We start from the raw sequence: 25,487 nt of genomic DNA on the forward strand, positions 1-25,487 counted from the left end.
ATGGTGGTGGCATCATCATGCTGTGGAGATGTTTTTCAGCTGTAGGGACTGGGAGACTAGTTAGGATCGAGGGAAAGATGAACTGAGCAAAGTACAGAGAGATCCTTGATGAAAACCTGCTCCGGAGTGCTCAGGACCTCAGACTGGGGCGAATGTTCACCTTCCAACAGGACAACAACCCTAAGCACACAGCCAAGACAACGCAGGAATGGCTTCGGGACAAGTCTCAATGTCTTCGAGTGGCCCAGCCAGAGCCCGAACCTGATCGAACATCTCTGGAGAGACCTGAAAATAGCTATGCAGTGACTCTCCCCATCCAACCTGACAGAGCTTGAGAGAATCTGCAGAGAAGAACGGGAGAAACTCCCCAAATAAAGGTCTGCCAAGCTTGTAGTGTCATATCCAAGAACACTTGAAGCTGTAATCGCTGCTTCAACAAAGGACTGGGTAAAGGGTCTGAATACTTATGTAAATATGATATAATTTTAACGGGTTTTTGCAGGGTATTGTGTGTAGATTGACGAGAAGAAAAAAAAACATTGAATCCATTTTAGCATTATGTTGTAACATAACAAAATGTAGAAAAAGTCAAGGGGTCTGAATACACTGTATGTTGTATCTTAGACCCTACTTAATCTGAGGCTTTTTTGTTGTGCCCGCCATTGGTTGCGATACATACTCTTGAATACAGGGTGAGCGTAATTTCAATCATAGAATTCATAGAATGGACCTATCCCTTCAGACCACTGTAATTTATCCGGTACGCCATTGACATTTAAAATGAATTGTAATTTTAACTTCTAATTACTACCACAAAGATGGATGCCAGTCCACCCACCATCCAATGTCAACTTAAATGTTCATGTCTATTCTACTATCAATCTTTCGATTATTTCAATAGGTTTCCTATGGAGGATTGACAGTATAATTAAAACTGATATTCCCATTCAAGTTAACATTCTCTGATGCATGGACCTCCAAACATCCTTGTGGTACCATTTGAAGGTGAAAATGTAAATGTTATTCCCATTTTAGTCCATTTATCAGCCAAAGAATGCCACCCAACCTGTATTCCTTTTCAGTGATGAAGACATTACATTTACATTACATTTAAGTCATTTAGCAGACGCTCTTATCCAGAGCGACTTACAAATTGGTGCATTCACCTTATGATATCCAGTGGAACAACCTTTGGAACAACCAAAGACATGGATGTCTCATGGTATGGTGGGGTATGCAAAATGGTTCAACTTTGAGCACCTTTATCTCTTGAATATTTTGACACTGAGTGAGCACTTCTACAATGGGCAAATACACTGAACAATAATATAAACCCAACATGTAAAGTGTTGGTGCCATGTTTCAGAGATTCCAGAAGTGTTTCATACGCACAAAAATCATATTTCTCTCAAATGCTGTGCACAAATTTGTTTACACTTCCTGTTAGTGAGCTTTTCTCCTTTGCCAAGATAATCCATCCACCTGACAGGTGTGTCATATCAAGAAGCTGATTAAACAGCATGATCATTAAACAGATGCACCTTGTGCTGGGGACAATAAAAGGCCACTCTAAAATGTGCAGTTTTGTCGCACAACACAATGCCACAGATGTCTCAAGTTTTGAGGGAGCGTGCAATTGGCATGCTGACTGCAGGAATGTCCACCAGAGCTGTTGCCAGAGAATTTAATGTCAATTTTTCTACCATAAGCCATAGTTTTAGAGAATTTGGCAGTACTCCAACCGGCCTCACAACCGCAGACCACGTGTATGGCCCTGTGTGGGCGAACGGTTTGCTGATGTCAACATTGTAAACAGAGTGCTCCATGGTGGCACTGAGGATTATGGTATGGGCAGGCATAAACTATGGACAACGAACACAATTGCATTTTATCGATGGCAATATGAATGCACAGAGATACCGTGAAGAGATCCTGAGGCCTCATGTCATTCGTCCACCACCATCATCTCTTATTTCAGCATGATAATGCATGGCCCCATGTCACAAGGATCTGTAAATTATTTCTGGAAGCTAAAAATGTCCCAGTTTTTCCATGCCCATTGAGCATGTTTGGGATGCTCTAGAACGAGGTGTACGACAGCATGTTCCAGTTCCCGCCAATATCCTGCAATTTCGCTGCTTGAGGCAAATGCTGGTCACACCAGATACTGACTGGTTTTCTGATCCACACCCCTACTTTTTTTTTAAGGTATCTGTGACCAACAGATGCATATCTGTATTACCAGTCATGTGAAATCCATATATTAGGGCCTCATGAATGTTTTTCAATTGACTGATTTCCTTTATATGACCTGTAACTCAGTAAAATAATAGAAATTGTTGCATGTTGCGTTTATATTTTTGTTCACTATATGTATGGAAGGTTTTGTTCAAATCAAAAAGTGTACTGTCACAAAGTGATTGAATTCAAATGGATTTACCCAGATGTTTGTGTGGGTTTCCCTTCTTTCTTTTCTCTCCAAAACTCTTCAGTGTGCCGTCCTTGGCCAGCTCTCTTGCTATCTCTCTCAGAATCACCTTCTTGATCCAAATCAGTCAGGTTTCAAGACTGGTCATTCAACTGAGACTGCTCTTCTCTGTGTCACGGAGGCTCTCCGCACTGCTAAAGCTAACTCTCTCTCCTCTGCTCTCATCCTTTTAGACCTATCTGCTGGCTTTGATACTGTGAACCACCAGATCCTCCTCTCCACCCTCTCCGAGTTGGGCATCTCCGGCGCGGCCCACGCTTGGATTGCCTCCTACCTGACAGGTTGCTCCTACCAGGTGGCGTGGCGAGAATCTGTCTCCGCACCACGTGCTCTCACCACTGGTGTCCCCCAGGGCTCTGTTCTAGGCCCTCTCCTATTCTCGCTATACACCAAGTCACTTGGCTCTGTCATATCCTCACATGGTCTCTCCTATCATTGCTATGCAGACGACACACAATTAATCTTCTCCTTTCCCCCTTCTGATAACCAGGTGGCGAATCGGATCTCTACATGTCTGGCAGACATATCAGTGTGGATGACGGATCACCACCTCAAGCTGAACCTTGGCAAGACGGAGCTGCTTTTCCTCCCGGGGAAGGACTGCCCGTTCCAGATCTCGCCATCACGGTTGACAACTCCATTGTGTCCTCCTCCCAGAGTGCTAAGAACCTTGTGACCCTGGACGTGACCCTGGACATCATCCTGTCGTTCTCCACTAACATCAAGGCGGTGACCTGATCCTGTAGGTTCATGCTCTACAACATTCGCAGAGTACGACCCTGCCTCACACAGGAAGCGGCGCAGGTCCTAATCCAGGCACTTGTCATCTCCCGTCTGGATTACTGCAACTCGCTGTTGGCTGGGCTCCCTGCCTGTGCCATTAAACCCCTACAACTCATCCAGAACGCCGCAGCCCGTCTGGTGTTCAACCTTCCAAGTTCTCTCACGTCACCCCGCTCCTCCGCTCTCTCCACTGGCTTCCAGTTGAAGCTCGCATCCGCTACAAGACCATGGTGCTTGCCTACGGAGCCGTGAGGGGAACGGCACCTCCGTACCTTCAGGCTCTGATCAGTCCCTACACCCAAACGAGGGCACTGCGCTCATCCACCTCTGGCCTGCTGGCCCCCCTACCTCTGAGGAAGCACAGTTCCCGCTCAGCCCAGTCAAAACTGTTCGCTGCTCTGGCACCCCTATGGTGGAACAAGCTCCCTCACGACGCCAGGACAGCGGAGTCAATCACCACCTTCCGGAGACACCTGAAACCCCACCTCTTTAAGGAATACCTAGGATAGGATAAAGTAATCCTTCTAACCCCCCCCCCCTAAAAGATTTAGATGCACTATTGTAAAGTGGTTGTTCCACTGGATATCATAAGGTGAATGGCACCAATTTGTAAGTCGCTCTGGATAAGAGCGTCTGCTAAATGACTTAAATGTAAAATGTGTGTGTGTTGTGTGTGAGTGAGCACACACGTACGTGCCTATCTTGGGTGAATCCTCCAAATGTCAGGAACACTTGAGCTCACAGAGACAGATAGAAGACAGAAGAGACAGAGACAGACCAGAGAAGAGACAGACCAGAGAAGAGACAGACCAGAGAAGAGACAGACCAGAGAAGAGACAGAAACAGACCAGAGACAGACCAGAGAAGAGATAGAGACAGACCAGAGAAGAGATAGAGACAGACCAGAAAAGAGACAGAGACAGACCAGAAAAGAGACAGAGACAGACCAGAGAAGAGAGAGACAGACCAGAGAAGAGAGAGACAGACCAGAGAAGAGAGAGACAGACCAGAGAAGAGAGAGACAGACCAGAGAAGAGAGAGACAGACCAGAGAAGAGAGAGACAGACCAGAGAAGAGAGAGACAGACCAGAGACAGACCAGAGAAGAGACAGAGAAGCGACAGAGACAGACCAGAGAAGCGACAGAGACAGACCAGAGAAGAGACAGAGACAGACCAGAGAAGAGACAGACCAGAGAAGCGACAGAGACAGACCAGAGAAGAGACAGACCAGAGAAGCGACAGAGACAGACCAGAGAAGAGACAGACCAGAGAAGCGACAGAGACAGACCAGAGAAGAGACAGACCAGAGAAGCGACAGAGACAGACCAGAGAAGCGACAGAGACAGACCAGAGAAGCGACAGAGACAGACCAGAGAAGCGACAGAGACACGACCAGAGACAGAGACAGAGAAGCGACAGAGACAGACCAGAGAAGCGACAGAGACAGACCAGAGAAGAGACAGAGACAGAGACAGAGAAGCGACAGAGACAGACCAGAGACAGACCAGAGAAGAGACAGACCAGAGAAGAGACGAGACAGACCAGAGAGAGAGAGACCAGAGACAGCGACAGACCAGAGAAGAGAGAGACAGACCAGAGAAGAGAGAGACAGACCAGAGAAGAGAGAGACAGACCAGAGAAGAGCGAGACAGACCAGAGAAGAGAGAGACAGAGAAGAGAGAGACAGACCAGAGAAGAGACAGACAGACCAGAGAAGAGACAGACAGACCAGAGACCAGAGAGAGACAGACCAGAGAAGAGAGAGACAGACCAGAGAAGAGCGAGACAGACCAGAGAAGAGAGAGACAGACCAGAGAAGAGCGAGACAGACCAGAGAAGAGAGAGACAGAGAAGAGAGAGACAGACCAGAGAAGAGACAGACAGACCAGAGAAGAGACAGACAGACCAGAGAAGAGAGAGACAGACCAGAGAAGAGAGAGACAGACCAGAGAAGAGCGAGACAGACCAGAGAAGAGCGAGACAGACCAGAGAAGAGCGAGACAGACCAGAGAAGAGCGAGACAGACCAGAGAAGAGAGAGACAGACCAGAGAAGAGACAGAGACAGACCAGAGAAGCGACAGAGACAGACCAGAGAAGAGACAGACCAGAGAAGAGACAGACCAGAGAAGAGACAGAGACAGACCAGAGAAGAGACAAAGAAGACAGAGACAGACCAGAGACAGACAAGAGACAGAGAGAAGAGACAGACAAGAGAAAAGACAGAGAGACAGAGACAAGAGAGAGAGAAGAGAGCGAGAAGAGACAGAGGAGAGCGAGACAGAGAGAAGCGACAGAAGATAACAGGAAAAGGGAAGAGAGAGACAGACCAGAGAAGAGACAGACAGACCAGAGAAGAGACAGAGACAGACCAGAGAAGAGAGAGACAGACCAGAGAAGAGACAGAGACAGACCAGAGAAGAGACAGACCAGAGAAGAGAGAGACAGACCAGAGAAGAGAGAGACAGACCAGACAAGAGACAGAGACAGACCAGAGAGAGTTAGACAGACCAGAGAAGAGAGAGACAGACCAGAGAAGCGACAGAGACAGACCAGAGAAGCGACAGACCAGAGAAGAGAGAGACAGAGAAGAGAAGAGAGAGACAGACCAGAGAAGAGAGACAGACCAGAGAAGAGAGAGACAGACCAGAGAAGAGAGAGACAGACCAGAGAAGAGCGAGACAGACCAGAGAAGAGAGAGACAGAGAAGAGAGAGACAGACCAGAGAAGAGACAGACAGACCAGAGAAGAGACAGACAGACCAGAGAAGAGCGAGACAGACCAGAGAAGAGCGAGACAGACCAGAGAAGATCGAGACAGACCAGAGAAGAGCGAGACAGACCAGAGAAGAGCGAGACAGACCAGAGAAGAGCGAGACAGACCAGAGAAGAGACAGAGACAGACCAGAGAAGCGACAGAGACAGACCAGAGAAGCGACAGAGACAGACCAGAGAAGAGACAGAGACAGACCAGAGAAGCGACAGACCAGAGAAGAGAGAGACAGAGAAGCGACAGAGACAGACCAGAGAAGAGAGAGACAGAGAAGCGACAGAGACAGACCAGAGAAGCGACAGAGACAGACCAGAGAAGAGACAGAGACAGACCAGAGAAGCGACAGAGACAGACCAGAGAAGCGACAGAGACAGACCAGAGAAGCGACAGAGACAGACCAGAGAAGCGACAGAGACATACCAGAGAAGCGACAGAGACAGACCAGAGAAGAGACAGAGAGACCAGAGAAGCGACAGAGACAGACCAGAGAAGCGACAGAGACAGACCAGAGAAGCGACAGAGACAGACCAGAGAAGCGACAGAGACAGACCAGAGAAGCGACAGAGACAGACCAGAGAAGCGACAGACAGACCAGAGAAGCGACAGAGACAGACCAGAGAAGCGACAGAGACAGACCAGAGAAGCGACAGAGACAGACCAGAGAAGCGACAGAGACAGACCAGAGAAGAGACAGAGACAGACCAGAGAAGCGACAGAGACAGACCAGAGAAGAGACAGAGACAGACCAGAGAAGCGACAGAGACAGACCAGAGAAGCGACAGAGACAGACCAGAGAAGCGACAGAGACAGACCAGAGAAGAGACAGAGACAGACCAGAGAAGCGACAGAGACAGACCAGAGAAGCGACAGAGACAGACCAGAGAAGCGACAGAGACAGACCAGAGAAGCGACAGAGACAGACCAGAGAAGAGACAGAGACAGACCAGAGAAGAGACAGAGACAGACCAGAGAAGAGACAGAGACAGACCAGAGAAGCGACAGAGACAGACCAGAGAAGAGACAGAGACAGACCAGAGAAGCGACAGAGACAGACCAGAGAAGAGACAGAGACAGACCAGAGAAGAGACAGAGACAGACCAGAGAAGAGACAGAGACAGACCAGAGAAGCGACAGAGACAGACCAGAGAAGAGACAGAGACAGACCAGAGAAGCGACAGAGACAGACCAGAGAAGAGACAGAGACAGACCAGAGAAGAGACAGAGACAGACCAGAGAAGAGAGAGACAGACCAGAGAAGAGACAGACCAGAGAAGAGAGAGACAGACCAGAGAAGAGACAGACCAGAGAAGAGACAAAGAAGACAGAGACAGACCAGAGACAGACAAGAGACAGAGAGAAGAGACAGACAAGAGAAAAGACAGAGAGACAGAGACAAGAGAGAGAGAAGAGAGCGAGAAGAGACAGAGGAGAGCGAGACAGAGAGAAGTGACAGAAGATAACAGGAAAAGGGAAGAGAAGAGATATGAAAAGAGAAGAGATATGAACTGCATTCAGTGCACTGTAACTCACCACACCTACTTTTAGGTTTTCAATCTGGCGTTCAGTCTGAGCATGTACCAACCCGACAGTGGCCTTAAGAGACCTCCAAAGATTGTTTTGATTCCCAATTAGAGTCGGTGGTAATGGATTTAACTACACACCGCACATGGATCCAGTTCATTTTTTGTTTAGGTAATTTTCTGGATAGACTGGTGCTCGTATTGAGTTGCACAGTCTTGGCCGGCGACCTCATTTTCCTTCAGAGCGGTGGTTTTGTGGCCTCTAATTTTGTCTTTTATCAAACTGTACAGAATATAAAGGTAATTATCAATAAAAAAAATTATAATCATTGTAATCAAAATCCGCCTGTCAGGAAGCATACGTTTGGAACAGGTTTGACAAGGATTACAATTGAAATAAGGAAGTTAAGGATGCTTCCCACATAGTTGTAATTCCTCAAGTTCATACTCTCGGTAAATGAACAACTCAATAAGGGAACAACAATGGTTTCAACTGTGCAGCAGTCTGGCCGAGCGGTAGTGCATCTGACTCTGGACCACATGGTGCCAGGACAATAATCTCTCCCTCAAAATCAGCAAGACGCCATGCATCGAAAGGTGCTGATTGTGGACTACAGAAAACAGCAGGGGGAGCATACCCCCATCCACATCGAAGGGGCTGTAGTGGAGCGGGTGGAGAGGTTCAAGTTCCCGGTGTCCACATCACTGAGGACTTAACGTGGTCCACACACACCAGCACGGTCCTGAAGAGGGCACAGCAGCGCCTTTTCTCGCTCAGGGGGCTGAAGAGATTTGGCATGGGCCCTCAGATCCTCCAGAAGTTCTATAGCTGCACCATTGAGAGCATCTTGACTGGCTGCATCACCGCCTGGTATGGAAACCTGCACCACCCTCAACCGCAAGGCTCTACAGAGGGGTGGTGCAGACGACCCACTACATTACTGGAACCGAGCTCCCTGCCATCCAGGACCTTTATACCAGGGCCAGAAAATTGACTTCAGCTACCCAAGCCCTGGCATGTACACAATACAAACTCAGCAAAAAAAGAAACGTCCTCTCTCTGTCAACTACATTTATTTTGAGCAAACTTAGCATGTGTAAATATTTGTATGAACATAACAAGATTCAACAACTGAGACGTAAAATGAACAAGTTCCACAGACATGTGACTAACAGAAATTGAATAATGTGTCCCTGAACAAAGGGGGGGGGGGGGGTCAAAATCTAAAGTAACAGTCAATGTCTGGTGTGGCCACCAGCTGCATTAAGTACTGCACCAGATTTGTGTTATTGACTGTATGTTTGTTTATTTGTTTATTGTTTATTAGTTATATATGTGTAACTCTGTGTAATTTGTGTCGCACTGCTTTGCTTTATCTTGGCCAGGTCGCAGTTATAAATGTTATAAATGTTCTCAACTGGCCTACCTGGTTAAATAAAAGGTTAAATAAATTTGTCATAAAAAAAAAATATATATATATATATATATATATTTTTAAATTGCAGTTCTTGCTGTGAGATGTTACCCCACTCTTCCACCAAGGCATCTGCAAGTTCCCAGACATTTCTGGGGGGAATGGCCCTAGCCCTCACCCTCCGATCCAACAGGTCCCAGATGTGCTCAATGGGATTGAGATCAGGGCTCTTTGCTGGCCATGGCAGAATACTGACATTCCTGTCTTGCAGGAAGTCACATACAGAACAAGCAGTATGGCTGGTGGCATTGTCATGCTGGAGGGTCACGTCAGGATGAGCCTGCAGGAAGGGAACCACATGAGGGAGGAGGATGTCTTCCCTGTAACGCACAGCGTTGAGATTGCCTGCAATGACAACAAGCTCAGTCCGATGATGCTGTGACACACCGCCTCAGACCATGACGGACCATCCACCTCCAAATCGATCCCGGTCCAGAGTACAGGCCTCGGTATAACGCTCATTCCTTCGATGATAAACGCGAATCCGACCATCACCCCTGGTGAGACAAAACCGTGACTCGTCAGTGAAGAGCACTTTTTGCCAGTCCTGTCTGGTCCAGCGACGGTGGGTTTGTGCCCATAGGCGACGTTGTTGCCGGTGATGTCTGGTGAGGACCTGCCTTACAACAGGCCTACAAGCCTCTCTCAGCCTATTGCGGACAGTCTGAACACGAATGGAGGGATTGTACGTTCCTGGTGTAACTCGGACAGTTGTTGTTGCCATCCTGTACCTGTCCCGCAGGTGTGATGTTTGGATGTACCGATCCTGTGCAGGTGTTGTTACACGTGGTCTGCCACTGCGAGGACGATCAGCTGTCCGTCCTGTCTCCCTGTAGCGCTGTCTTAGGCGTCTCACAGTACGGACATTGCAATTTATTGCCCTGGCCACATCTGCAGTCCTCATGCCTCCTTGCAGCATGCCTAAGGCACGTTCACGCAGATGAGCAGGGTCCCTGGGCATCTTTCTTTAGGTGTTTTTCAGAGTCGGTAGAAAGGCCTCTTTCATGTCCTAAGTTTTCATACCTGTGATCTTAATTGCCTACCGTCTGTAAGCTGTTAGTGTCTTAACAAACGTTCCACAGGTGCATGTTAAATAATTGTTTATGGATCATTGAACAAGCATGGGAAACAGTGTTTAAACCCTTTACAATGAAGATATGTGAAGGTATTTGGATTTTTATGAATTATCTTTGAAAGACAGGGTCCTGAAAAAGGGACGTTTCTTATTTTGCTGAGTTTATACAAAAGTATATGGACACCCCTTCAAATTAGTGGATTTGGCTATTTCAGCCACACCTGTTGCTGACTGGTGTAGAAAATTGAAAACACAGCCATGCAATCCCCATAGACAAACATTTGCAGTAGAATAGCCTTACTGAAAAGTTCAGTGACATTCAATGTGGCACCGTCATAGGATGCCATCTTTCCAACAAGTCAGTTCGTCAAATTCCTGCCCTGGTCAACTGTAAGTGCTGTTATTGTGATGTGGAAACGTCTAGTAGGAGCAACAACAGCTCAGCCACGAAGTGGTAGGCCACACAAGCTCACAGAATGGGACCGGCGAGTGCTGAAGCGTGTAGCACGTAAAAATCATCTGTCCTCGGGTTGCAACACTCACTACCGAGTTCCAAACTGCCTCTGGAAACGTCAGCACAAGAACTGTTCATTAGGTGCTTCATGAAATGGGTTTCCATGGCCCAGCAGCCGCACACAAGCCTAAGATCACCATGCGCAATGCCAAGCCTCGGCTGGAGTGGTGCAGAGCTTGCCGCCATTGGACTCTAGAGCAGTGGAAACGCGTTCTCTGGAGTGATGAAACACGCTTCACCATCTGGCAGATTGACGGACGAATCCGGGTTTGGCGGATGCCATGAGAACGCTACCTGCCCCAATACATAGTGCCAACTGTAAAGTTTGATGGAGGAGGAATAATGGTCTGGGGATGTTTTTCATGGTTCAGGCTAGGCTCCTTAGTTCCAGTGAAGGCAATCTTAACGCTACAGCATACAATGACATTCTAGACGATTCTGTTTGGGTAAGGCCCTTTCCTGTTTCAGCATGACAATGCCCCCGTGCACAAAGTGTGGTCCATACAGAATTGGTTTGTCGAGATCGATGTAGAAGAACTTGACTGGCCTGAACAGAGCCGTGGTCTCAACCCCATCGAACACCTTTGGGATGAATTGGAACACAGAGCGCGAGCCAGGTCTAATCGCCCAACATCAGTGCCCAACCTCACTAATGCTCTTGTTGCTGAATGGAATCAAGTCCCTGCAGCAATGTTCCAACATCTAGTGGAAAGCCTTCCCAGAAGAGTGGAGGCTGTTATATCAGCAAAGGGGGGAGCAATTCCATATTAATGCCCATGATTTCTGAATGAGATGTTTTATTTACCTAACTGCATCGTTGCGAAAGAGCTTTCAAGTAAGCATTTCACTGTAAGGCCTACACCATTTGTATTGTGCTCATGCGATGAATACAATTACATTTCCCACAGAAAAAAAATGTTCCTCAAAGTCTAGCCTGTAGGAATGTTGGGCCAGCAAGATCAAATCCCTGAGCCGACAAGGTAAAAATCTGTCTTTCTGCCCTTCAGCAAGGCAGTTAACCCTCAACAACAACTGCTCCCCGGACGCCGATGATGTGGATGTCGATTAAGCAGCTCCTGTACCTCTCTGATTCAAAAGGGTTGAGTTAAATGCGGAAGACACATTTCGGCTGAATGCATTCAGTTGTGCAACTGACTAGGTATATCCCCTTTCCCATTTCATTTGACTTCATATACCAAAGCAGAGGGTGATTTCATATACCAACCTCACTAGGTTCCTTCAAAGTGAATGGACAGTGTCCTAGTTTGTCCAGATGTTTGCAGGGGGCAGGTAATATCAAGTGAACAGGAAACACATGTCAAACTCCTCAAGACGTATGGAACATTATTCAGACTGAAGTGGTCTCCTATGCACTGTCATCCCTCAAGTTTATGTTTAATGTGTTTAATGTGTGTGTATCATCCATTCCAATCACCTACATCCTTTTCCACATGCTCCCTTAACCACCCTCTCTCACGTGTGTGTGTGTGTGTGTGTGTGTGTGTGTGTGTGTGTGTGTGTGTGTGTGTGTGTGTACGTATACATGCGTATATTTGTGTCTTTGAATGTGTGTGTCCCGTGTGTGTATTTGTGTGTGTGTGTATATGAGTGTGTGTGTCAGCGCCCCTCTCCAGTGTGTACCTGTAGCCTTTCCCACCAGGTGTCTCGGATGATGTCCCTCCTCTCCGGGACCAGCTTGTACTGGATGACCTCTTCCAGCTCTGACAGCATCTGACACGACACCATGGCCTGCACAACAACAGCAACACTCAATCAGTGTACAGCACCCCCTCCTCTGGTAGAACTTCCTTTCTAGGCACTACATAAGGACAACATTACTCATTCATAAGCTGCTCATATTTAATGGAGAACCACAGGTTGGTGTGAGGTGATACAGGAACATGAATGCTGTCATAATGGCAGTTTCAGTAAGTATTACTTAATGGATTTGAGTGTATATGTAGTACTTTTCCCACCAGGTGCTTAAGTGTATTTACAGTAAATACATTGTTTCCAGTAAATGCATAATTGTAGGGCTACCTGACTAACCAAACGTTTACTTTAGTCTTTTATCTGTATGTGGTGGATAGCTGTATGATCTCCTTTGACCATTTTCACAAAATATGGAAAAGCCAGCACTCTCAAATCAAATATTACTTAGATTTATTACCGGCAGTCAAAATGGACGCAAATTGACCATAAAGTTATATGGGAAAATGTTCTTGTGAAACATAATACTGATGATATTAATTTGGTGGGTGCTTATATTTGTCCTCATTAGTAGCATGATGTTCTTACCCCATACGCTCTGCTGTAACTCTCTCCAGCCATGGCTGTCAGCTCCGCATCCAGTAGATCTCTGGCCTTGTCGATACACTGGAATAACACACGTTTGTACGCACGCACACAAACACAAAAATGACTTTTTGGTTACCAACTGGGAAATGGAGAGCTTCATACAGAAAGCAAAGTAAAGTCACTGACAGTATTAAACTTAAAGCAAATAAAAGTGAAGGATCAATCGGTGAGGTTGATAGGTGAACATATGTCATCCACATGTCTGCTTCTCAGTCTCCCTCTCTTTCCCTCTCCATCACTCCCACCCTACAGTAAGAATAAGGAGGAGTCAAATGGGACCATTTCCTTGGTACAGACAAGGGACTCGAACTCAGAACATCCCGTGAGGGAAGCAAAGGATGCATCCCCAAATGGCACCCTATTCCCTTCTTGGTGCACTACTTGTGAGCAGAGCCCTATGTGCAGCATATAGAAAATAGGGTCCAATTTGTGCTTCAGACTTAGAATAGACTCTAGTTCCCCAAATCACTCCAACCCATACTTGTGTCAACTCTGGGCACCTCTACCCAGACAAAACCAATGGGTTTGGACTTAACCCAATTCATACGCCGTGTGTAACGTTCATTTTTATAGTTTACTCACCTACTTGAGTCATCCCTCTCCGCGCCGCTTTCCACACAGACCTAGTCCCACCCCGTCACTCAAGGAGCACATTTGTTGTTGCTTGACCACTAGACACTTTCGTTCAATCTGCATGGTCAATGCAGCACATGCAAAAATGTTGATGACAACAATGTTGTTTCCACTTTGATCTTAATATAAATCCACAAGCGTTCTATAATTACAATATTAGTTTGTGTTTCTTACATCTGCAAACAGCTTGTTTGTATTTTCTTAGCAAGTTAAGCTAAATGGTGTTAGGCACTAATGCTAATCACTAGTTAGCTGGCTAGCTAAGCTAGCTAATAAAAGTATTGAGTCAGAGCAAACGTAGCTAGCTAATACAGCCTGATACCAGTATGGTGGAGGCTTAAATCAGCATGGTGTTTGTGCAACAGTGACTGTCTTTTAAATCAAAGAGGAATAGGCGAAGCATGAATATGTTGGCTATATGAATAAAGATTTAATGTAGCCAAAAATTACTGGGTCCCCTAGGAAACACTGACCATCACTTTGTTTCCTACTCTGTCAAAATAACTCGTCCATGGCATTTTCATTCGTTGTCATGTCAAACACTGTATTCAAAGTGCCCACTATTATTTATATTCTAACTATAGAATTATAATAAACATTCTATTTCCATGATTCCAAAAGTTCACCCAAGTGATTTGATCAACATTTGGTTAAAAATAAGGCCTAGTATTTTTGCCAATATCTTGGCAGTGTGGAAATGATCTGAAATGAGTGCAGGAAATGCAGAAATTGATGGAAGTGCAGGAAATGATTTTAGGTTGAAGTTGAATTGAACAGTATAAAACAATCAGAATGGAGAAAGACTCATTGAAATAATGTATAATATATGTGTTGACACCCTAGGTTCACGCACTACTCATAAAGCAAATTTAGAACTTTTATTAATCAAAAACATACACCAGTGAGTCATGGAATAGTACACCAGTGAGTCATGGAATAGTACACCAGTGAGTCATGGAATAGTACACCAGTGAGTCATGGAATAGTACACCAGTGAGTCATGGAATAGTACACCAGTGAGTCATGGAATAGTACACCAGTGAGTCATGGAATAGTACACCAGTTAGTCATGGAATAGTACACCCTATTTTGCCTTGCCAACACAGACACATTGAGTTACTTTGATTAAGCCAGCCACCCGGCTTGTTAACACAGAATTAAGCAATAATGGGCAGTCAAATGAACTGCTGAGGACTTGCACATTGAAACTACTCTCTAACAGTTATGTAATAGTCGTCGCCAATCTCATTACTCTTCCACAAAGCATCCCTGCTACGTTTTGACTTGGTATTAAGTGGACATACAAAACATTCAGTGAGAGAGGGAGAGAGTGTAAGAGAAAGAGAGAGCTGTATCGAACGAGTGACAAAGAAAACAAAGAGATCTTTTTGGAAAGCCCCCCTATCTTATTGTCATGTGAAGCCTGTATTCTGTACACTGTCATTACCCAGGGCTAGAGACAGATGAGGGAGGACAAGAGGCTTTTCCACCACAGCTGTTGCAGCATGCCTAGAAGCAATTATGTTTTGAGCGGGGGGGGGGGGGGGGGGTTATTGTGTGCCAAAATGCCTGACAGGCATGCACAACAAGGAGGTGGATGGATGGGCCCCTGAGATCAGGCCACAAAGGGACTGGTTATTTAGAGACTTGAGTCCTTGATTAGTAATTTTACCTTAGCCAGTGGTATTCAAAGTCCTTTTTAGATATATACAGCATCAGTCAAAAGTTTGGACACACCAACTCATTCAAGGGTTTTTCTTCATTTTTACTATTTTCTACATTGTAGAATAACAGTGAAGACATCAAAACTATGAAATAACACACATGGAATCATGTAGTAACCAAAAGTGTTAAACATAACAAAATACATTTACATTTGAGATTCTTCAAACTAGCCACCCTTTGCCTTGGTGACAGCTTTGCACACTCATGGCATTAATAAGCAAAGACAAAATACGGTCCATCATTACTTTAAGACATGAAGGTCAGTCAATACAGAACATTTCAAGAATTTTGAAAGTTTCTTCAAGTGCAGTCGCAAAAATCATCAAGTGCTATGATGAAGCTGGCTCTCATGAGGACCGTCACAGGAAAGGAAGACCCAGAGTTACCTCTCCTGCAGAGGATATGTTCATTAGAGTTACCAGCCTCAGAAATTGCAGCCCAAATAAATGCAGTAACAGACACATTGCAACATCAACTGTTCTGAGGAGACTGCGTGAATCAGGCCTTCATGGTCGAATTGCTGCAAAGAAACCACTCAAGGACACCAATAAGAAGAAGAGACTTGCTTGGGCCAAGAAACACGAGCAATGGACATTAGACCGGTGGAAATCTGTCCTTTCTGATGAGTCCAAATTTGAGATTTTTTTTGTGAGACGCAGAGTAGGTGAACAGATGATCTCCACATGTGGTTCCCAATGTGCTTTGCTGGTGACACTGTCAGTGATTTATTTAGAATTCAAGGAACACTTAACCAGCATGGCTACCACAGCATTATGCAGGGATATGCCATCCGAATTGGTTTGCGCTTAGTGGGACTAACATTTGTTTTTCAACAGGACAATGACCCAACACACCTCCAGGCTGTAAGGGCTACAAGAAGGGTGATGGAGTGCTGCATCAGATAACCTGGCCTCAACAATCACCCGACCTCAACCCAACTGAGGTGGAGTGAGATGAGTTGGACCGCAGAGTGAAGGAAAAGCAGCCAACAAGTGCTCAGCATATGTGGGAACACCTTCAAGACTGTTGGAAAAGCATTCCAGGTGAAGCTGGTTGAGAGAATACCAAGAGTGTGCAAAGCTGTCATCAAGGCAAAGGGTGGCTACTTTGAAGAATCTCAAATACAAAATGTATTTTCATTTGTTTAACACTTTTTTGGTTACTACATGATTCCATGTGTTATTTTATAGTTTTGATGTCTTTACTGTTATTACTACAATGTAGAAAATGGTAAAAATAAAGAAAAACCCTGAAATGTGTCCAAACTTTTGACTGGTACAGTATACAGTCATGGCCAAAAGTTTTGAGAATGACAAATATTAATTTTCACAAAGTCTGCTGCCTCAGTTTGTATGATGGCAATTTGCAAATACTCCAGAATGTTATGAAGAGTGATCAGATGAATTGCAATTAATTGCAAAGTCCCTCTTTGCCATGCAAATGAGGTGAATCCCCCAAAAACATTTCCACTGCATTTTAGCCCTGCCACAAAAGGTGTGAGTGTTGACGAGGACAAGGTTGGAGATCACTCTGTAATGCTGATTGAGTTCGAATAACAGACTGGAAGCTTCAAAAGGCGGGTGGTGCTTGGAATCATTGTTCTTCTTCTGTCAACCATGGTTACCTGCAAGGAAACACGTGCCGTCATCATTGCTTTGCACAAAAAGGGCTTCACAGGCAAGGATATTGCTGCCAGTAAGATTTAGGTGCAATCAACCATTTATCGGATCATCAAGAATTTCAAGGAGAGCGGTTCAATTGTTGTGAAGAAGGCTTCAGGGTGCCCAAGAAAGTCCAGCAATTGCCAGGACCGTCTCCTAATGTTGATTCAGCTGCGGGATCGGTGCACCACTAGTACAGAGCTTGCTCAGTAATGGCAGCAGGCAGGTGTGAGTGCATCTGCACGCACAGTGAGGCGAATACTTTTGGAGGATGGCTTGGTGTCAAAAAGGGCAACAAAGATGCCACGTCTCTCCAGGAAAAACATCAGGGACAGACTGATATTCTGCAAAAGGTTTCCGATTGTTTGGGGCATCCGGAAAAAAGCTTGTCCGGAGAAGACAAGGTGAGCGCTACCATCAGTCCTGAGTCATGCCAACAGTAAAGCATCCTGAGACCATTCATGTGTGGGGTTGCTTCTCAGCCAAGGGAGTGGGCTCACTCACAATTTTGCCAAAGAACACAGCCATGAATAAAGAATGGTACCAACACATCCTCCGAGAGCAACTTCTCCCAACCATCCAGGAACAGTTTGGTGATGAACAATGCCTTTTCCAGCATGACGGAGCACCTTGCCATAAGGCAAAAGTGATAACTAAGTGGCTCGGGGAACAAAACATCAATATTTTGGTTCCATGGCCAGGAAACTCCCCAGATCTTAATCCCATTGAGAACTTGTGGTCAATCCTCAAGAGGCGGGTGGACAAACAAAAATCCACAAATTCTGACAAACGCCAAGCATTGATTATGCAAGAATGGGCTGCCATCAGTCAGGATGTGGCCCAGAAGTTAACTGACAGCATGCCAGGGCGGATTGCAGAGGTCTTGAAAAAGAAGGGTCAACACTGCAAATATTGACTCTTTGCATCAACTTCATGTAATTGTCAATAAAAGCCTTTGACACTTATGAAACGCTTGTAATTATACATCAGTATTCCATAGTAACATCTGACAAAAATATCTAAAGACACTGAAGCAGCAAACTTTGTGAAAATTAATATTTGTGTCATTCTCAAAACTTTTGGCCATGACTGTATATAAAAAATGAGGAACAAACAAAATTAATTATTATTGTATGGGATAATATACAAATGTGTTTGTGAAAGATAATTTGAGTAAAAAAATGTTTGAGTACATTTGTTTATTAGTTTCTTTTCATTTTGAGAAGAGATCAACATGTAATTAATTGGTTATTTGTTGATCTAAAAATCTATATTGACCAATTTGAAGGTTTGGTCATTAGATTTGGGGTGGGGTTGCAAGAAATTATTGCCAAAAAATGGGGTCCCCAGAAATTCTAGCGGGAAAAGATTGGGTCCCCGTTGAAAAAATTAGAATACCGCTGCCTTAGACGTACTATAATTTTAAATGGTAGTGTGGCTATAGCATTATCTGTATTCTGGAAAAACAGGTAGGGCCCGTGCCATGACAAATCAACAGGACCTGTTTTATCTATCATACGAAAGCCAGAAGACGAGGATAAGGAAAACCATTGTTTTAAGAGGAGTGCACCAGGCGGTTTCCAAATCATGTGACTTTCGGCGATATGGTCTGTGGTACACTCTACATGACCAAAAGTATGTGGACACCTGCTCGTCGAACATTTCATTCCAAAATCATGGGCATTAATATGGAGTTGGTCCCCCCTTTGGCTGCTATAAAAGCCTCCACTCTTCTGGGAGGGCTTTCCAATAGATGTTGGAACATTGCTGCGGGGACTTGCTTCCATTTAGCCACAAGAGAATTAGTGAGGTTGGGCACTGATGTTGGGCGATTAGGGCAATGGACATTACACCGGTGGAAATCTGTCCTTTGGTCTGATGAGTCCAAATTTGAGATTTTTAGTTCCAACCGCCGTGTCTTTGTGAGACGCAGAGAAGGTGAACGGATGATCTCCACCTGACATTGCTTCCAGAGGCAGTAAGGAACTCGGTAGTGAGTGTTGCAACCGAGGACAGGCGATTTTTACTCGCTATGCGCTTCAGCACTCGGCAGATCTGTTCTGTGAGCTTGTGTGGCCTACCACTTCGCGGCTGAGCCACTATTGCTTCTAGACGTTTCCACTTCACAGTAACAGCCCTTACAGTTGAGCATGCAGCTCTAGCATCCTATGACGGTGCCACGTTGAAAGTCACTAAGCTCTTCAATAAGGCCATTCTGGTGCCAATGTTTATCTCTGGAGATTGCATGGCTGTGTGCTCAATTTTATTCACTTGTCAGAAACGGGTGTGGCTGAAATAGCCGAATCCACTAATATGAAGGGTGTCCACATACTTTTGTATATATAGTGTATATCATGGCTATATTGGCGTTGTAAATGGTTGTTGTTAGGGAAAGCAATATTGTTGTGTCTAACGGGAACACTGTAGGAACAGATAAATCATTTCCGCTGATTTACAACATTGACGTATGACTTCTCAGGCAGATGCATGCTCTCAACCTCCCAGTACACATCACTGCTAGCCCAAAGAAAGTCGCAAAGTACAACGGTCTGGAATCGAAAGACTTAAGCGCAAGGATTACCAAGCATATCCGGAAGACAACTGAGCTCATGTTGACATTTTGGCTTTAACCCTTTCCCCATCTGGTTTTCATTCAGCCTCATTCAATGAGAACAGGCTCATCGTCAGATAATCACCTTTTTCCCTTTTCAGTGGCAGGAAACCTATTGGCCACACCTGGAGTTAATCAGAATTAGATGGGAGACAAAGGATTGGGGCACATGCAGGGTGCATGTCTCTGGGGTTTAAGGTAAAAGAGTGGCTGGCTGGATGGGTCTATAGGGGTAGGAGGAACACAGGTGTGCACTGATGTCAGCGGTCGATCCAGACCATCCACTGTCATCTAGCCTGGATGGATCGACCCCCAGAGACCATGAGCTCATCGCAGACTCCATCGCTCATCCCACAAGGAAGCTCATCTTATGGGACACTTTGTTGATACCTTGCTTCTTTATTTTACAGCACGGTTTAAGTTACGATGATTTACGATTGGGAGTTACCTCGTGATTCCACACCAAGGAAGTGCCACATGTTAAAATAAGAAGCTGTTGGATGTTTTATTCCTTCGATTTAAGGAAGAATTGAACAAATGGAATTCTTGTTGGAGCATTTGTGTGGTCATTGACACATGTATACTGAACAAAAATATAAACACAACATGTAAAGTGTTGGTCCCATGTTTCATGCAATGAAATAAAAGACGCCGGAAATGTTCCATATTCACGAAAAGCTTACTTCTCTCAAAATCTGTGCACAAATTAGTTTACATCCCTGTTCATTTCTCCTTTGCCAAGATAATCCATCCACCTGACAGGTCTGACATATCAAGAAGCTGATTAAACAGCATGATCATTAAACAGGTGCACCTTGTGCTGGGGACAATAAAAGGCCACCCTAAAATGTGCACTTTTGTCGCACAAGACAATGCCACAGATGTCTCAAGTTTTGAGGTAGCGTGCAATTGGCATGCTGACTGCAGGAATGTCCACCAGAGCTGTTGCCAGACAATTTAATGTTCATTTCTCTACCATAAGCTGCATCCAATGTCGTTTTAGAGTATTTGGCAGTAGGTCCAACCGGCCTCACAACCGCAGACCACGTGTATGACGTCGTGTGGGCTGCCCCATGTCGCAAGGATCTGTACACAATTCCTGGAAGCTGAAAATGTCCCAGTTCTTCCATGGCCTGCATACTCACCAGACATGTCACCCATTGAGCATGTTTGGGGTGTTCTGGATCGACGTGTACGACAACATTTTCCAGTTCCTGCCAATATCCAGAAACTTTGCACAGCCATTGAAGAGGAGTGGGATAACATTCCAAAGTCCACAATCAACAACTTGATCAACTCTATACGAAGGAGATGTGTCTCGCTGCATGAGGCAAATGGTGGTCACACCAGATACTGACTGGTTTTCTGATCCACACCCCTACATTTTTTTAAAGGTATCTTTGACCAACAGATGCATATCTGTATTCCCACTCATGTGAAATCCATAGATTAGGACCTAATGAATTTACTTAAATTGGTTGACTTCCTTATATGAACTGTTACTCAGTAAAATCTTTGAAATTGTTGCATTTATATTTTTGTTCAGTATATTTTGAACGTTAATGGAAAAGGCTGTAATTATTTTTGACCTTTTCACACCTTGCTATGAAATCTGCAAAAGTGCCTGGCCAGCATCATTTAGGAAAATGCAAAACCTAGATAAAAAAACTATTGACCTGTTGGGTCATCCTGGGTTCGCATATGTCAAGTATGTGTTTCACTGACCATTACCCCCACCTAAAGCAATGTTGGCTCTATCGAGTTCAATTTAATAATATTGGCGTTTGATCACTTTCATGTTACTTCGCCAAGCATTTTAATCTCTTTCTTTGCACCCCGTTAAGGAAACATATCTGGGGGAAACAATGGATGCTGATGTCTCTCACCTGCTGAGCCAATGAGAAGAGGTCCTGATGCAGAGCGAGCACGGCCCTGTAGAAGGCTCCATCGTGTGTGTCCCTGGGGATCATACATGTATACTCCTCCATGCTGTCCCAGTGGCCTACACACACACACACACACACGCACACGCACACACACACGCACACGCACACGCACACACGCACACGCACACACACACGCGCACACACACACACACACACACACACACACACACACACACACACACACACACACACACACACACACACACACACACACACACACACACACACACACACACACACACACACACATAAGCTGTGTGGTTGTACCCCCACCACATGAAATGAAAGCCCAAAATAGTGTAATATAAAAATGTTTCCTCAAGACATTAATAAAAGTCTGAACCCAGTGCTAAGGGTTCAATTATAGCGACTTATTTACAGGTCCTAATATCAGCCAGATATGTAATGAATCAAGAAAAACCATACATCATAATTATTATTATTTAAGGCTGCAATATGTAACTTTTTGGGCGACCCGGACCAAAGTCACAGACATTTGAGTTATAGATATGTCATTCTAATTGAAAGTAAGTCTAAGAAGCGGTGGATCTGTTCTATGTGCACTATTTCCATGCTTCCCGTACTTAAGTTTAGTTTTTGCGTCTTTTACTTTCGGTTTTGTACACCACGTTCAAACAGCTGAAAACACTTTTTAATATGGAAAAGATATTTCACAGCGGTATAGACGGAAAAAGGATTCTCTACACTTAACTTGATTGTTTTGTCACAAATTTAAATTATGGCAACTATTAAAATTTTAGCAACCAGGAAATTAATGCTTATGTTTCCTCAGACTGCAGTCAGTTTTGGGCATTTTTGGGGTGCATGGGGGCCAGTGGCTGAGTACTGTGTTGGGGTTACGGATCAGGTTCTAATGTAATGAAGCCATAGGCTTCCTGGGCTCCATAAACAGTACGCGTGGTCTTGATCAGAATATAGACTGGTGTAAGCTGAGGTAGTGTTTTTCTCCACCATAGAACATTATGATATGGTTACTTATGGGTGGATGCATTCCCATACGGATGGTCGAGCTGTCGCCGTTATCATCACGGCCTGGCTTCAGTTCCTGCCAGTCAGAGAAAATGGAAGCCCGCTTACTGTATAGCGCTCCCAGAAGAGCTCTGTGGCAGAGGTGTGGCGAACAACATTGCGTTCTGAAATGTGTCCACTGTTCTTATGTACCAATTGCTTTTTGAATGTACAGGCATCTGCATATTAAATGATGTCAATTTGTTGCTGGTCATTTTCACAATAACTGCTCTTACTTTAGTATTTCAATACTCAAACCGGTCTCACCATTTACTGCATTTTATATCTGCTGTATGGTTGTCACTGTTTTTAATGTTGTTTTTATTGTTGTAACCCCGACTTCACTACACATTTCCCAATTGGGACAATAGAACTATTGATTGATTTGCTAGCTGTATTGAATTTCATCAATTACATTATTGTGACTATAGTATATCAAATACAGGAAAACACAAATCTGTACATGGTACCTTCATACACCATTATCTATAAAATGGGTCTGCTTTGGTCAAACCATTTTATAATAGGTTTGTAATAGTTATTGGATTGAATTATTAAAGTAGTCATAAAGCAATATGATCGCTATAGTAATTTGAAGCATTTTGTAAAAAGGCTGATGCTGGGTTGAGTGAGAGCTCTTACCTAGACCCCAGGCTGCAGCGGCTGCCATCCGGGCCATCTTGGCCTGCGTATCCTCAGTGACCAGAGTCCACTCCTCACAGCACTGCTGGTGCAACTGGCCCCTGTGCAATGAAAATCATTTCAAATATGGTGAATTCTTTGCTACATATGTTTGTTTGCAGACCCACTATATTTTTGGCGACTGAACCCTGATACACAGACGCACACACGCAAACACACGCGACTGCTTTAGGAAGAGTTAAGTGACAAAACATTTTAGAGGCCATCCTCTTGGCGGTAGACGCAAAATGTTGCTAATTTCCTGCAATTGTACACATTTTGTCATGGTGCTGAGAGAAATTGTGAAGTTTTAAAGCAAATTTCCTGCAATTCTAGGAACATTTAGGCCATGTATGCTATCTGAGTGACTTAAATATTATAACATAATCAATGCCATAACACTTTTGGAATTTTAGATTCTAGATATGGTGGTTGTTCGTTCTCAAAGATGATCTTATTAAAAAAGATATAGCTCCATTATCTTTTCTATATACTTTATATCTGGTTTTAGTGGTTTAATTTTACACAGATTTTGGTTTATTTTCTTTTTACATATTTTTTGGGAGTGGCGGCGGCCCGCCTCTACTAAATTAATATAGGGGAAACACTGAAAGACAAGACTCGGCTAAGTGTCAAATGAAATCTTTACACTAAAATGTTTCCATTTTCCACCACCAAACCCCATTTGATTTGTTCATTGACCAGTAAAGCCCGCGGGACTGGCACGGAATGAAAAGAGAAGGGGGCATAGCTGAATGGATGCTCAGCTTCACTGAGAACTCACTGAGTCTACATTTTTTTATTCCCTGGTAAACATGATCCAGCCAGCCTGTGACCATAGTCCTGGTCATATCAGATATCACTGTAAACAAACTAATACTAATGTTCCCTCCGATTTGAACTCAACCGGGACAAAACGTACAACCAGCACTGCGTGTGACCGCGTGTCTTCACCCAGCTCCATATGGGTGGAACCCACAGCGCTTGTACACGTTTGCAGGGGTAAGAACATTGGATGAGTGTGGCAACAGATTAGATGGGGTGAGTCAGACAGTTTTGTATCTGGTAGATATGAAGTGGTTCCCCAGCAAATGCATAATAATAGGGGGGTTAGAACACCACAAAGCCCCAGTGTGCTACAGCCCTGCATGCCTCACGTAGCATAACGCTCCGTTGTCAAGGGCATAACAGAAAGTGCTACGGCTATCGGATGACTCAGCAGCCCATCACTCAACTCAATGGAGGTAAATTCCACCTGAAATTAATCTAAAAATAAATAGAGGGAAATTGAAGACAGACATTATTTCTTGGTACTTTGTTTTGGTATAGAGCGGAGTGTGAGCACAAATGCCTGATCATTCATTTAGTCTGTGGTAACCTTGCCAAACAGTAAAGGAACATGGAAATAGAATAAAACTAGCAAAAAGCATGAATTGATGCCCACCCAAAAAAGCTGCAGAGGTGCTGACTAACGGAATAGTAAACTTATGAAAAAATGAAGAACGTCACACACTCTACTCCCAATGATGGATAATACACCAACGTTTCAGCACACACTGCCTTCTTCAGGGTTTACCATTTTTTTTAAACGGAATAAACACTAAACACTGTATTGAGACAGACAGTCGGGCTATGCTTTGCATTGAATAGGCAATTGTGATCATCTTAAAAGTAGGTTGGAGCCCTTTTGGGTCACTTATTTACTTTGAATGAGCTGATGACTCAGATGCTACTCTACAGGACTGTTTTGCTAGCACAGACTGGAATATGTTCCAGGATTCATCTAATGGCATTGAGGAGTACACCACCTCAGTCATCGGCTTCATCAATAAGTGCATCGACGACATCGTCCCCACAGTGACCGTATGTACATAACCCAACCAGAAGCCATGGATTACCCACATCGAGCTAAAGGCTAGAGCTGCCTGTTTCAAGGAGCGGGAGACTAATCCAGACGCTTTAAAGAAATCCTGCTATGCCCTCAGACGAACAATCAAACAAGCAAAGCATCAACACAGGATTAAAATTGAATTCTACTACACCGGCTCTGACGCTCGTCGGATGTGGCAGGGCTTGAAAACTATTACGGACTACAAAGGGAAACTCAGACGCGAGCTGCCCAGTGACGCGAGCTGCCCAGTGACACAAGCCTACCAGACGAGCTGAATGCCTTTAATGCTCACTTCGAGGCAAGCAACACTGAAGCATTTACGAGAG

General features: G+C 44.6%; 1 protein-coding gene across 2 annotated transcripts in view; it reads right to left on the reverse strand.

The window, feature by feature from the left end:
- mtor (mechanistic target of rapamycin kinase) overlaps positions 1 to 25,487 on the reverse strand; it is a 134,150-nt gene that overhangs the window by 29,546 nt on the left and 79,117 nt on the right. For both annotated transcript variants that reach the window (XM_014146133.3, XM_014146132.3), the window contains exons 31-34: positions 23,232 to 23,332; positions 21,501 to 21,616; positions 12,925 to 13,002; positions 12,268 to 12,375 (exon numbers count right to left, since the gene is read on the reverse strand). In XM_014146133.3, coding sequence (XP_014001608.1) covers positions 12,268 to 12,375; positions 12,925 to 13,002; positions 21,501 to 21,616; positions 23,232 to 23,332 — 403 coding nt within the window. The remainder of the gene's footprint in view (positions 1 to 12,267; positions 12,376 to 12,924; positions 13,003 to 21,500; positions 21,617 to 23,231; positions 23,333 to 25,487) is intronic.

Source organism: Salmo salar, chromosome 15 (assembly GCF_965601325.2).
Source record: "Salmo salar chromosome 15, fSalSal1, whole genome shotgun sequence".
Taxonomy (NCBI): domain Eukaryota; kingdom Metazoa; phylum Chordata; class Actinopteri; order Salmoniformes; family Salmonidae; genus Salmo; species Salmo salar.